The sequence below is a fragment of the Macaca nemestrina genome, chromosome 4, assembly GCF_043159975.1.
Source record: "Macaca nemestrina isolate mMacNem1 chromosome 4, mMacNem.hap1, whole genome shotgun sequence".
NCBI classification, from domain to species: domain Eukaryota; kingdom Metazoa; phylum Chordata; class Mammalia; order Primates; family Cercopithecidae; genus Macaca; species Macaca nemestrina.
In genome coordinates, this window is record NC_092128.1 from 157196386 (window position 1) to 157210906 (window position 14521).

The following is a 14521-nucleotide window of genomic DNA, read 5'->3' on the forward strand; positions in this document are numbered from 1 at the left end:
GAGAATCTCTTGAACCCGGGAGGCTGGGCAAAAGAGCGAGACTCCGTCTTAAAAAAAAAAAAAGAAGTCATGAGGTCATGAGGGATGGTGGATCACTGTACTAGTCCAGCTACCAGCAGGAAACACAATCAAATTAGGAAATACCAGGAAGACTTATTTAAAAAGGGACTAACTACAAAGGTGTGGGCAAAGTAGAAGGCAGGGGAACCAATAAGGGCTACGCTGGGAGTGGGAGCTAAGAACTACAGAGCTGTTACTCAATCTAGACCCTAAGAGATGAGGAGAAAGAGCAATTACTAGAATCTCAAGGAGGGAGAATCCTGTAAAAGGTCACCTTGAAAGGACTAAAGACCTTTGATTAAGGGAAACACCAGCACAAGGTGACCTCATAGGGAGAACAAATACCCTGACCTCACTCCTCAGGGAATGAGGGGACTTTCTGCTCACTGAGCCCAACAGGAACCTGAGGGCACAGAACTAGAAGATATTCACGTTATACAGATGAATATCTCTGAGTGAATATCTAGGCTTCACAGGTAGAGAGTACATTGGAGAGGAGAGTCAGAAACATCTCATTTTGGTCTGAATGCTGCTGCTTTCATTGTGTGCTACCAAAACTCACAACCACCCTTCCAATGATTTTATATAGTTTTTGTGTGTGTGTGTGTGTTTTGAGACAGAGTCTCGCTGTGTCACCTAGGCTAGAGTGCAGTGGCACAATCTCGGCTCACTGCAGCCTCCTCTTCCCAGGTTCAAACAATTCTCCTGCCTCAGCCTCCCAAGTAGTTGGGAATACAGGCGCTTGCCACCACACCCGGCTAATTTTTGTATTTTTAGTAGAGACGGGGTTTCACCATGTTGGCCAGGCTGGTCTCGAACTCTTGAGCTCAGGTGATCTGAGGCCTTGGCCTCCCGAAGTGCTGGGATTACAGGAATGAGCCACCATGCCTGGCCGTATAGTTCCTTTTTTTTTTTTTTTTTTTTAAAACCATTTCCTATCTTTTCTTTTCTTTGTCTAAACAAAATTTCTAGCAGCATTGCTGTATCTTCAGTATACTGGCATGAACCACCTTAGCCTCTGAGTAATCAGGTATTTTTTTTAAATACACAAATGTGATCCAGACAGTTCGTTATTCTCCCTATGTCACTGTTTCAGTGTAACAGTGTGCTTTCAAATGCCTGTAGTTTGTATTGCTAAAGGAGCACTTAAGATTTCACTTTTTTACATTGTTTGCCGTCTAATTATATTTTTTCTAGTAAAATATTTAACCATTACTTCCTGAATCATGGATTCTAAGGTGCGATAAAAATCCAAAGGGAAATGTATTTGTTTCCTACAGAGACAGCTTTTTTTTCCCCAGAGCATTTTCAATGACTGCTGCAGAAACGAATGAGTAAAGGTTTCCAGAATTAACAGTTGCAGAAAACCAACTTACTGTCATACAGAAGTCCGTGCAGCCCCCGGGTAAAAGTACTTATGTATCTCCTTTTGTTGAGTTCTCTATTTTTTTATGAATATGCATATTGGGGGATAAACTTCCATCTGCTCTCTTTTAGCTGATTCTATCACATTTTTGAGCTTTGCATCATTATGGAGCTTCAGAGAAAGATGATCATTTACATTACATATGGATATAAAGGAGAGAAGGAGTTGATGAATTGCAAACAAGTATAATTTATATGGACACAGTGTGCCAGAAGTGCTTTTCACCCCATTTTACTCGGCAACTGGAATGATTCCTGCCCATTCACTTGGCCTAGTGCCCAAGAACTCAGAAAGGAAATGATCCTGTTAGCCTTACACATCAGGATTCTACTCCTGCCCTATGAGGAAATGCTGCTTTGCACTCAGGCCCATCAGGGACCCCAGAAGGTCAAAAGAAACCACGGAATATACTAATGTCATTTTTTTACATTCTTCCCGCATGGTTTCTTAACTTATAATGGACGTCACACAGACCTTCTGATACTCTAACTGTTGGTAATTCAAATGTGAGAGGTTTGCATGATGAAGATAGGGAAGGGAGAGTTGTTCAAAGGCCATATATGTTCCTGGAAGCCTCTCAGCCTCTTTCTGCCCTTCGATTTCCCATGGCAGATTATTTGCCTAAATGCTCTTAAACTTTATAAATAGGTAAATATCTACATTTAAGCTGCCTTCCTAAGGGCTTCTCTGCTGCCTATAGCACAATGAGTTATGACTCCATAATTTGTCGGAGACCAGGGTCCAAGGTGCACTAATAGCAGTAATAACCCCAAAACTTTTATTTTTTCACTTATTCATTAGGCATTTATTTATAAATCCTTCATTCTTCACAAATGAGTACTCCAGCGGGGCACAGTGGCTCACGCCTGTGATCCCAGCACTTTGGGAGGCCCAGGCAGGTGGATTCCATGAACTCAGGAGTTCAAAATCACCCTGGGCAACATGGTGAAACCCGGTCTCTACTAAAATACAAAAAAGTTAGCCAGGCACCGTGGTGCACACCCGTAATCCAGCTACTCGGGAGGCTGAGGTGGGAGAATCGCTTGAGCCCAGGAGGTGGAGGTTGCAGTGAGCCAAGATCCTGCTGCTGCACTCCAGCCTGGGTGACAGAGTGAGACTCCATCTCAAAAACAAAAACAAAAACAAACAAACAAAAAAACAGATGAGTACTCCTATCACATGCTAGATGTGAGGAATGAAAGCTAAATATAGCGCAGCCTCTTCCTAAGCTGGTTAGGAGTAAACAAAGAAATATTCTTTCATGAAGAAATGGTCATTCATCTGAGAAGTTCTCTTAAGCCAGCTGACTCTCTCTCATTGCTTCTGACAAACACAGTGGTCATAGCTCTGAGACAATTTGCGTCTTAAGAACTTCAAATGCCTGCAAGTCCATGCCTACATCGTGGCAGCCTGTGCACTGCTTCCACTGAATGTCCAGACATCAATGAATAAAAATGACGTTGTGGAAATAATAGCAGTAGCTGTTTTTATGCACATACTACATGCATTGTGCTGTGTGCTTTACACACATTATCTCATTTAATTGACAACATTTTGTAGATTTAAGAAAAAAGGACTAAGTTTAGAGGATAAATGACCCGCCCAGAGTCACACAATTTTCAAACCAGATGCTTCAACTCCATGATCTCCTCCAGTCTCTATGCTTAGGTGAACATTGGGTGTGATCAGAGGAATTCGGCAGTTAAGTAGGAGGCCACGTAAAAGGAGTGTTGCTTTTATCTCATTTCCATAGCCAAGAAACCTGGTCAAGTTTAGAAGCTGCTGTTCTTTTACCTACATTTAGTCCCTTTCATTTTGCTCTCAACCTTTACATGATTGTAGCGTGACTTCCCACTTTATGAAAGAGTACTTGAAGTCTGTATGCAAATTAGTTATTCAAGTTTCTTTGATGGTTGTGGGGAGGATGGAAGTGCGTGCGTGTGTGAGGTGATGGAGTATCTAAAATTTCTTCATATTATTTTTCTCAGAACTTCTGCTTGTAACGGAAGTTTCTCAACATGAAATGTCATCAATTTAGCCTCACTCAGGAAGTTGCAAGGCACTTGACTGTAACCTCAGTAAATTGTACGTTTTCTGAAATCCTGATAATCTTTAGCTGCCTATCATTTTGAAATTTTAAAAGTTATTCTATTTCTGAACTAACTTGCTTGGCAATTTAATTGATTAAAAGAGAAAAGATTATAATAAAATACTTCAGAGTGTAGATATATTCATGTTTACATTACAACAAGGAGAACTCAGAATTTAAATGATCTAATTTTTGTATTCATCAAAAAATTATTATGAGGATTTATTTATTTATCTGGAATAAAATTCCTCTAACCATGCATATTGTCACAACATACTTGAATTTGCAAAGATACGGAATCTCTGGGATCAGAGTAACAGTATATTCCGATCTGTGTATACATGAAAGACTCAGTGGGTTCCAATGAGAGAAGCTATGGTATGATTTTCACCCAGTTGTATCGTTAAAAAGACCTTTGTTGGCATCTTCTTGGACAGCATTTAAACATTCCAAGTTTAAATATTACTGAGTGAATAAATAAACAAATGAGACTGGGAATGCCGTCAGGGTTCAACCTAGAAACACAAAGCCAGTGTCATGATCCTGTAATTATTATAATGTTAATCCTTTAGCCATCTTAAAAGGCTTAGGCTCATGTCTCTCACTCAGCCAAAAGCAGCAGAAGGTCCAAGTTCCTCCACTACCTCCCAAACTTGGGTGAGCTGTTTCTTATCTTTCCGCTCCTCTTTGTTCAGCTTTGCATGGCCAAGAGAAAACCTGTCTTCCTTCTGTTGATGTTCACTCCCCCACGTTGAGGGAGCTGAGGCTAGAGCTGCAGGGGATTGTAAGGAGCTGTGGGTAAGGTGAGGACAGCAGCGCTCCCTTAATGTGGAGTATACATCTGCCATTCTTGTGTCCTTTTCAGTGCAGAACTCGGTGATGAGGCCTTCCTCCTGACCACCTGAGCCTCATGGTGTCTCCTCTTTTAAGGAATCCAATCTCTCTTCCTCTGCTTCAATCTCCTCAAGGCCTCTGCAGCACTTCCTCTCAAAAGCATTTCCCTACATCCTTGACTGGGTACCAGACCTTCATTTTTAAGTGATTGAAGTCATGGCTGAGTATGCGTCATGGGCGATTGCCACTGTTTTAAAGTCAAGTAGTTTGTTAGTTGCTCCCCAACTTACAGTTTCCTGGCATCTCCATGAAGAAGCTATCCTGTCTTGATCTCCCTGAGGCAGCAGGTTGATTAAAGTTTTAAAATCATGATTAGTGACTTCTGTGTTTAAAGACGCCCAGAATAATCGATTTGGAGTGGTAGCCATAGCAAGAGTGGGGTCAGAACGGAGGCAGCACCTCGGAAAACTGAAACTGAAACCCCATTTCATGCTGTGAAGCGGGAAGAATAGAGGCAGATAGGCGCATTAGCCTCACCTGGGCACTGCACATGCAGTTAAATCTCAGGGGTCTGGGAAAATATGCCAGACATTAACAGTGTAATATCCTCCAGCATTTGAAATAACACTGTGTGTTTCCTGTTTTTTCCTAAGGTATTATGTTTTATTTGTTAAAAAAAAAAAAATAGGTCACATTGGAAGGTACTTACCTAAAGTTCGAATGGATCAATTTAAATAGGAAGATGGAATCTGTTATATGGGAATAATCATCATATTCAATGCCTTCTAGCAAATATTTCCTCAGTGCCCACTGTGTGCCAGGTATTATGTTAGGCACCGGTGATTAAAAAGGCTAAACAAAATAATCTCTGTCACAAGGAGGTCACAGTCTTACAGAAGGGCAATTGTCATACAAATATATAAAGCATAATATGACAAGTGCTATGACCCACAATTGACAAGTGGAATGGAAACACAAAGAAGAGGGCACGAAAGGGAATCGTGGAAGGCTTCACAGAGTAAGTGACCTTCAGGATGGAGAAAAGAGGGAGACTTCCTAATGTGGAAAATAGCAGAAGACACTCCAGGCAAATAAATATGAAAAGTCACAAAGGGAAGAAAATTGCAAGTCGATTGTTATGACTGGAGTGTAGATTGAGAGGTGTGTGTGTGTGGTAGTGGTGGTGAGGGGGTAGTTACAATTCATACTGTAGGTACAAAGCAATTGGGGAATACCTTATGCAGCCTGGAAGAAAGTTTGGATATTATACTAAAGACAATGAGAAGCCATCCAAAACTTTCAAGCAGAAGAGTACCTGATTTGATTCATGGGTTAGAAAGATTTATCCGGAGGCTGTGTGGAGGATAGATGAGAAGGTAGGGGGTCGGTTGGAAAGTTACTGCCATATTCCGTGCATGAGATCATGAGGATCCAAAGCAAGACAACAACCATGGAAATGGATAGAACGCCATGAATATGAAAGCATTTTTAGAGGTAGGATCCATAGGGCTTGATTACTTATTGAATTTGTATGAGGAGGACATATGTGAGATGAAGCAAGAAATGATTTTCTGCTTTGATGACTGGCTGGGTGTTAGTAGCAGTGAAGAGGAGTTGGCAATAAAAAAGCAGAAACAAATTTGTAGAGAAAATCGATGGTTTGGTTATGTGGAATTGAAGTTTCCTGGGGGTGTCAAGTGAGTCAGATAAACATCACTGGGGTTCAGGGGACAGATGAAGTTGAGGAGGTTGAGATTATTGCTATGGGATGCACTTATATTACAAAAAGTAAGGAGTGTCTGGGAGGAGATATTTTCTCTAAAGTCCAATATTAAAACCCCCAAGTAACACTACTCTGGAAAATGCAATATGCAAATAGTTCTTTTTATTATTAACATTAGGTTATGTCAAATTTTAAAATATTTACACTTAAAGACAAAACATCTGTACAATTATTACAATTGGTTTCACTAAATCAGAAGTGACAACACATTATCTATACTTTTATACTAGAAAACAAAATGAAGTCAACAAAGTATAATTACTGAAACTCCACTGTGGATCAGGATAAAATGTGTCCAATATTAACTCACACTTTCCCAATAAGTGTAAAAATGAATATGGCATTGCTTGGACAACTTGTTTCAACAATGAATCCTCTATTACTATTTGTTTAATAACATATACAAATTCAAAACTGGCAGGTAGGAAAAAAGATTACTTTGTTTTTTGCAGATATTGTACTTGTAAAAGAAAGTCAAATGAAGCATATGTCACACGTACCAAAGTCTTACATTATGCCTTTCTAATACAGGCAAGTGAAATATTAACACATAGCATTTAAAATAATAAATATGTATTTTATTGACAATAATTTGGAATGTTAGTGATACAAAATTTTATGTACAATTATTCAGATTAAAACATTTAAATCCTAGGTTTTATTTACAAATATTTATCTTCCTCTCTTATTTGATGTTTTAGCTCAAGAAGAGTTAAAACGGAATGCATCTGTAGATATATAGTTGAGAGTGTGTGTTCAGTCACTCGGCTCTGCGATAGTAATCTTTTGTACCATGTCAGACAAATTTTCAGACTCCAGATCCTCTTTGCCATTATCTGAATTTCCTGATGAGATATAACAACCAGAGTCCCTTGGGCAGTCATCTAACTGTGACTTATTTAAGGAGATGTCTGAGCTCAAGGATAGGGGCACAGGTTCATTTTCTTGCTCTTGAATAACTGTAAATGGAAAAGAGGGCAGGAGTTAGGTAAAGCAACACAAAATCTTATTCATGTACTCATTCACTTTCAAGTATTATCCTATTTTAACTGTTCTAGCCATGACTTCATTACAATGGAAAGTTCTGCAAGTAAAAGATATCTTTGTTTATTTCAAAAGAGAGGTTTGTACTCAAATATGCAAGCTACTGTTTTATTAGAAGCCAAAATTTGCCCCTCACTCTTCACTTGCAGTTTCATGGAATTCATGTGCATTTCCTGCATAAGCAAAGATCAATATGGACTCTCATTTTACATTAATAATAAGCCGCCAGAGAAAGCAGATTGTATCCACAGTGTGACTGATGTCTTGTCCAAATACTCCTTAAAGTATCATTACAAAAAGGCACTTATAGTTTAAATGCACAATCCAAGTCAATAGTGATCTTTGTGAACAATTTTAGATTAATGATAATCTGGATTAATTAATAAATTATCGCTATGAGTAAGAATGTACAGTAGGACTTCAATTATTTGGACGTTAACTAATAAAATTTTAAATATCCAGGGTTTTCCTATGTTTGCATGTATCACAAAATAGATATAAGAAACCAGGTTGCTTTTAGAAAGTAACACACCAAAATTTCCACTGCATCTACCTTATGAATATTTAGTCTTCCATATCTTTGTCTGTAGTCCTGAATAATAATCATTTATTTTCAGATTGATAATTCTGCATTCTTAAAGCAGTGTTCTATATTCAACAGGCATTATCTTTTAGAAAAAGATGAATATTAAGGATATAACAAAATATATTTTGGAAGAACCCCTAAGCAGCCTGAGGTTCAAATGTTACTCTTCTCGATTCCTTTAGCGTCAACTTTCTCTCTGTCCATGTGAAGCTGAGCTCCTCAGAGAAGAAATAGGTCTCAGGTACTGCCTCTTAACTGCAGGACCGTATCTTCCTCTTTCCCCTTCTAACATTGGGGCTTCACCACAGTAGGTATTTGAATAGCTCCTTGTTGAAAGAACCAAACACACATTTAAGGTTGGGAAAAGAACTCTGCCTACAGAGGCTTTGCACTTCATCCCATTCCAGTGAGAATAAAGTAAATCCAAACCTCGAAATCCTTCAAAGAAGGAAAATGTACAATTTTCTTCAATAGGCTATTATAATGCTAATTAATTTATATCTAGGAAATCTACTCTTTATCTTATGTATTTTATATATATATATGTATATACCTTGCTTTAAAATGCATTTTCTAGTTTCCATATGTTTTGCTAACATTAGTTTGCGATCCACTGTGTGTCCGATTGCCATCAACTTCCATTACAAATGAGAATTGTGCTGTAAGTTACTCTTGTATTAATGAATTAACTTCTCTTTAATATTTATAGAATGGTACTAGTTATGCACCATCCATGGGAGAAATTGAAAAGTATTAGTTAAAATATGTTCTAAGTTCTGTAGTTTCGAAGAAGAAGACTAGTTGAGAAAGGCTGGAAGAAAATCATAAAAATTGCTGCTTAGTCTACTCATCTTCAGAATGAGTCATAAAAGTTCTTCTAACCTTTTCCTTAGGGCTTGTATTTGCAACAGTGAAACCATATTCATGCCATTCTTCTGAATCTTTTGCCCTACAACTTCATTTAACTATAGATTCAAATATCAGGTATTTGTCTAGTGATATTATAACTAGTTCTAGGTATAAGATGACAATTTTAATATGCACCTATCGTGATTGTTATTTTTAAATTTTAGCTACCATGGAAGCATTTTGTGTTCATTATTCATAACAATGTCTAAGTTTGGGAGGGTTTACTTATGATTCACTAGTCTTTCTGAGTATCAGTCATTCATTCTTCTTTCTAAGCCCTTTTTTATGAAAAGGCAGCACGAAAATGGGACCTCATTCTCTGAAGAATTGCTTTCTATCCTGCCTCTGCTTTTCTATCTTATTGCCACCGAAATGAAATGAGCCAGCTCTGTGTTCCATTATCCAAGTGTTTCTAGAAAAGGCCAGAGGAATGAGTCGTTTTGTATGCATTCTGCCACATCAGCAGTGATCATCCTATTTGGAGTGTGAACCTCTTAGTCATAATGATTGTGGGGATAAGGCCACATTTCCCCAGATTATGTTTGGGCCAATATTACCTCAATGCAAAATTAAAAGAACTGATCCACTTCCCTTCACATTGATATCCTAAACAAGACTTGGCATAATAAAAACTGTTTGTTCCCAATACTCTGTTCTATTTAGGCTGATTACCAATTGTGGGACTCTCTTCAGGATACGAAACAGAGTCTTTAAGAACTATAATTTCCAAAATTAGTCCTTCTCCTTTTTTTAAAAAAAAGTATTTAGCTTGTTATTTCACCCCCAGAAGCCTCTGTGCATTCACCTCAATGGGGAACAAAGTAAATAAATTAAAAACTGTCTTTACCAGAGAATATGTCATTGTGTAATATTAGTAATAAGAATGTATTTGTTTTTATTTCCACACGAGAAATGCTATATCACATTCTCTAAATTCTAGGAATGATTTTATTTTAAACACAGGTCATTTAATGTAGAAACCTTTCATCTGCAATTTTTATGGAAAAAGAAAATAGTTTCTCAGTATGAAAGTTATGCAGCACAGTAATTTACAGAACAGCAGTAATTTGCTAAATGATTTCCTAGTGAAATGAAAACATGACTGTGCCTCCTCAGATGCTTCCCACCAGGCTTGCAATAATTTCAGGCAGGTGATCAGCTGGAACCCCTCAACTGTAACTATAAAAAGGCAGGTCATTATGTTATATTACGGAGATGAAAGCTATATTGCATTCACTTTTGTATTTGGAGGATCGAGATTTTCCTCTTCTTGTTTCTTTTCATCCTGACACTAATGACAGGGATTGGCACAAACCTAGGTCTTGTGCTATGGGTGTGTTTTTCCTGCAGAGGAGATGAGCTCATACTAATGCATCCACATTTTCTTTCTAAGTCATTTAGTCCCTTCATGTGGCCATGAAACAGAGTAAAGCTAACTGGTCTACCCAGAAATTGAAACCATAACCTTCATCAGTTTTGTCCCATGGTTCAATCATCTGGGCTAACCAGGCAAGTAACACATTGGAATAAGAAGCAGGTTTGCCTACGAAATTACGGACTTCCCATAAGATGTTTCAGTGCATCTTTTTATACTAAACTGTTTCGGATAATATGCTAGGTTTAAAAAAGTATACATAATTCATGTATTCTATTATTAAAATTATATAAAAACATACACATATGCATACAATTTACAAACAAAAGTGTTCAAATTTGTTAATTTCCCCTCTATTTCTAAGGTCATCCACATTGCTTTTTAATGAAAGAATTAAAATGGTATAATTTTTCAATAAAGCTCCCAAATGGTTTGTAAATATCTTAAAGGCCAAACATATCTAAATTACAATACACTGAAGCATTATTAAATAATTTGAAAAAGGGTCTTTCTTATTGCTGCCAGTTGACAGCAGGCATAATAGGAACTCCAGAAAGCTGTATAATTCTGTACTCTATGTAATAAAAATAAAAAGATAATATTAAAACATTATTTAGGAAATATTTTATCATGGAGAGCTAATTTGCATATTAAAATAATTTATTTCCTACCAAAATTGTTACAGAATTGTAAAAAGCCCATGAAAAAACATTTTAAGATAGGTATCAATGTTGAAAAAAGAAAGGGTGGCCTGGTGATGAAAACAGAAGACAGCTAATATAATTATTCACAAAATAATTATATTGGAGTTGTGACATTTAATTAATTAAGAAAGGCAATCTCAATTATACTAAAAGTGAAGGTAGTTTTAAGGAAATAAAACTGGATCCTTATTCTGGGAAAAAATCCTATTCTAAGAAGAGAAATCTGCCCCACCTTTACATATTAAAAAGTTAAAGATTCAACTTTTATGAAAACTAAATTTTGCTTGACTCCCAGATTTCTTTGCCCAAATCATCCAGACTTTGTCTTTACCATTTTGCTTGCCTTAGTTTTGAAGCCTCTCTTTCTTTGAGCCAAGTACTATAAAATTATGCCATCTTGAGGGCATAGGAAAATTCCTGGCTAAAGGAATTTCTCAATAAATAATTTTTTAATAAACACAATGATATTTAGATGAATTAAAGAAAATTAGAACTAAAGAAGAGCAAAACAGGAATTTTGTTAAAATTCAAATGAGAATACCTCTAAGCTCCATCAGTCATCCTCCTGTTTTTCTCTTTCCTGGGGCCATCTCCAAAGAGGGAAAAACCCAGTGACACACATCCCAGGATGACTGAAAACCTCAACCTCATGTTTTAACCTCACTGGAGTCACTCAAATGAAAACCCAGCTACTGTTCAGGTAACTATGGCTATATTTATTTGTCCACATTATCCATGGAGGAAAATTCAGTGGACAACATGGCATGTCTCTCAGTTATTTTTCATTTCATCTAAAGCACATTCTTAAGTTACCTGAACACTTTAATTCTCCTAATAACAGTGACTATCTGGTGTTCATTTCACTTGAATACTAACCCACCTTTTGGAAACACAACAACAAATGAAAAATAGGATTCCATTCATAGGAAAACAATCCATTGCTTCTGTTCCCCTGAGGCCATGAGAGGATATGGAGTTGAAATGACTTCCCCTGCTCTTGCCTATCTCTTTTTGGAGCCTACCTTCTAACGAGATGTGTACCTGGAAATAGATCTTTTCGCTCTCAGCCAGGGCAGTCTCCACTTCCACTGTGGTAGGTACTTCAGCAGGGGCAGAGGCATACTCACTCAAGATCACCGTAACTCAGCACCTACCTGGGCAATCTCTTTAGACTGCTCCTCTCCCCAACCACACACCCTACGGAGGGCTTTGGTCCCAGGAAATATTTATCCTCCTCAGTTAAAGTTGTCATATTGTACTGACTATTTTGGTAATGACCAAATAACATTTAAAACTGTCACACATTATTTAATTAGGGGCCTTGGAAAGTCAAGTTCATATTTCTTACAGGTTAATTAAACCCATTTACTTGATGAAGGAGTTAAGAACATATTACCCCAAAATACGCTGCTCTGGCATATTGACTATTTTGAGTTGAAGACACTTGAAGAGAGCAGGTGCAAGAATATCACTCTGACTTTCCTTTTTTTTTTTTATTTTTAAGAGAGAGAGAAATAGCGTCTGGCTAGGTTGCCCAGACTGGTCTTGAACTCTTGGGCTCAAGCAATCCTCCTGCCTCAGCCTCCCAGAGTTCTGGGATTACAGGCGTGAGCCACCATGCCCAGTCTGACTTTCCTTCTGCTACTTAAAGGCAGATGACATTTCCATGTGAAAGCCACTTTCCCTCTACCAGAAGGAAAGTATCATTCCTATCCTTGGGGACAGGAAGTTGAGGCAGAGGGAAATCTGTACAAACAAGCAATGTTAGACAAGCCCTTATCTTTCTACCACTCCACCCAATTAGCTAGCCTATTTCAAGCTTCTGTGACTTGCCACATTTTCACAACTTGTTACTCTTTTTCTACTTCAGTATACAAGTGTTCAACTCTAACTGCATCTTTGGGTCTTCATTTCCTATGACAGCTCCCTTGCCACATGAAATTTGTGTTAAATAAATTTGTGTGATTTTTCTTCTGTTGGTCTGTCTTATGTCAATTTAATTTTCAGCTGTTGTAAAAAGTCTAAGAGGGTAGAGATAAAATTTTGCCTTCCCTATATAGATATGGTAAAAAACTAATCTAATTTCATTATGTCTAAAATTATTATTTTTGACAAAAATAGGATTACTCTGCATATTATTGGTCTACAAGTTGCTTTCACATTTAACATGTTTTTGAAAAACTTTAGTATCAGTAAACAGCATGCTGTATCATTTTCCTAACATAACACCTTCAAAACTACTTTATTGTTTGGGTATATCTTAATTTATTTAACAGGTTAATTATTGATGGAAGTCCCTATTGTTTTTAGTTTTTACCCCAAACTACTAGATTTTTAGCTAGTATTTTTATGCGTTTGTATCTTGACTTTAGTAGAACAAATACTTAGAACTGGAATTTCTGGATATGAAAGTGTGCATATTTTAAACTTTGATTGTGTTTTACGTTATTACCTTCCAAAAATGTACTTATTTACACTCTTGCACACACGCATGCACACATGCATGGTTAGCATATTCATAAACTAAATCTTGACAACATACCCGAATACCGATCTGCTTATTACAAATACCTGTATGTGTGAGGTGGGATTGCAGGCAACTTTATCTTTATAATAATAGAAGACTGACTTAACTATTTGGGGATCTTTTGACCTCCTCATTCATCATTTACCCATTTTACGTGCATTTGTTAACCATCCACTAATGCAAATCACAGGACTAGGGGCTTGGGGAAAGCACATGGTAATAGAAGATTCGGTCTTGTTTGGCCAGGGTAATCATTACAATGCTATGTGTAGTATACAATCACAATGCAATATAAACACAGGTATAGGAGTGCTCTTTACATACAGGCATTAGAGAGGTACTTATGTGACTAAAGTGAAAAATCTGTGAACACTTTTCATTGGAAATTTTCTGGTAGAAAAGTGAGAATCCTTAGGCTTCATTTTATAGTTTTTTTGTGTGATATAGAATATGGCATCCATCACAAATGAAAGTTTAGAGGTAAAATTAAAAAGAAATCTGAAGAAATTAAATTGCATGAGGGCGAACAACTATGACTGTAGATATTAAATACATACAAGTAAAATGCCTGCATGCTTTCTCTACTTTCTGTGGACAGGTAGCATAGCTTTTCTTCAAAGCTGTATATTTCTTGAATCTAGATGCAAATCATATGGCAAGTGGGTTGGAAACTCCAGGTACACATGTCAGGGGCTAGGGCACCAGGCTATGCTGGCACACTGTTAGGCCAACTGCTGGACTGCTGCTTGGCATAACTACAAATCTCCCCTGCTGACAGCTCGTGTTCCAGGCTCCTGGCTGCGGCCCGCCATTTGCCCTGCATCGATTTGGGCAGGCAGGCAGGCAGGCAGGAAGGCACAACTGGGGATGCTTGAGCAATGAGGGGCTGCTGTGACCACAGCTGGTATCAAAGTTCTGGCACACAACCCACCCTTTCCCCTTCCTCCTCATTTGGCACTGCAACCAGAGTTTGCAGGTACCTCAAATGCATTGTATATAGATTCCGTAAAGTTTGCTTATTCTGTTACATTTTTTTTCAATTTTAAATTTAATTATCCCTGTAATCTAGAGCAAACAAGGTATTTCCATCACCCATTTTCCCCAAGGACAATAGTACACATTCTCATAGACACAATTTTAAGACACATCGAAGTGCTTCTAAATGTGGAAAATGAGGAACAAGT

The 14521-nt window shown here is 37.6% G+C and overlaps 1 protein-coding gene and 1 long non-coding RNA gene across 4 annotated transcripts in view; one reads left to right on the forward strand and one right to left on the reverse strand.

Annotated features, from left to right (window-relative positions):
• Positions 1-14521, forward strand: part of LOC105483455 (uncharacterized) — a 223265-nt gene that overhangs the window by 98794 nt on the left and 109950 nt on the right. The gene's annotated exons all lie outside the window — the stretch shown is intronic.
• LOC105483456 (SAM domain, SH3 domain and nuclear localization signals 1) overlaps positions 6273-14521 on the reverse strand; it is a 155062-nt gene continuing 146813 nt past the window's right edge. For both annotated transcript variants that reach the window (XM_024793314.2, XM_011744357.3), the window contains one exon: positions 6273-7151. In XM_024793314.2, coding sequence (XP_024649082.2) covers positions 6949-7151 — 203 coding nt within the window. In that variant the 3' untranslated portion in view covers positions 6273-6948. The remainder of the gene's footprint in view (positions 7152-14521) is intronic.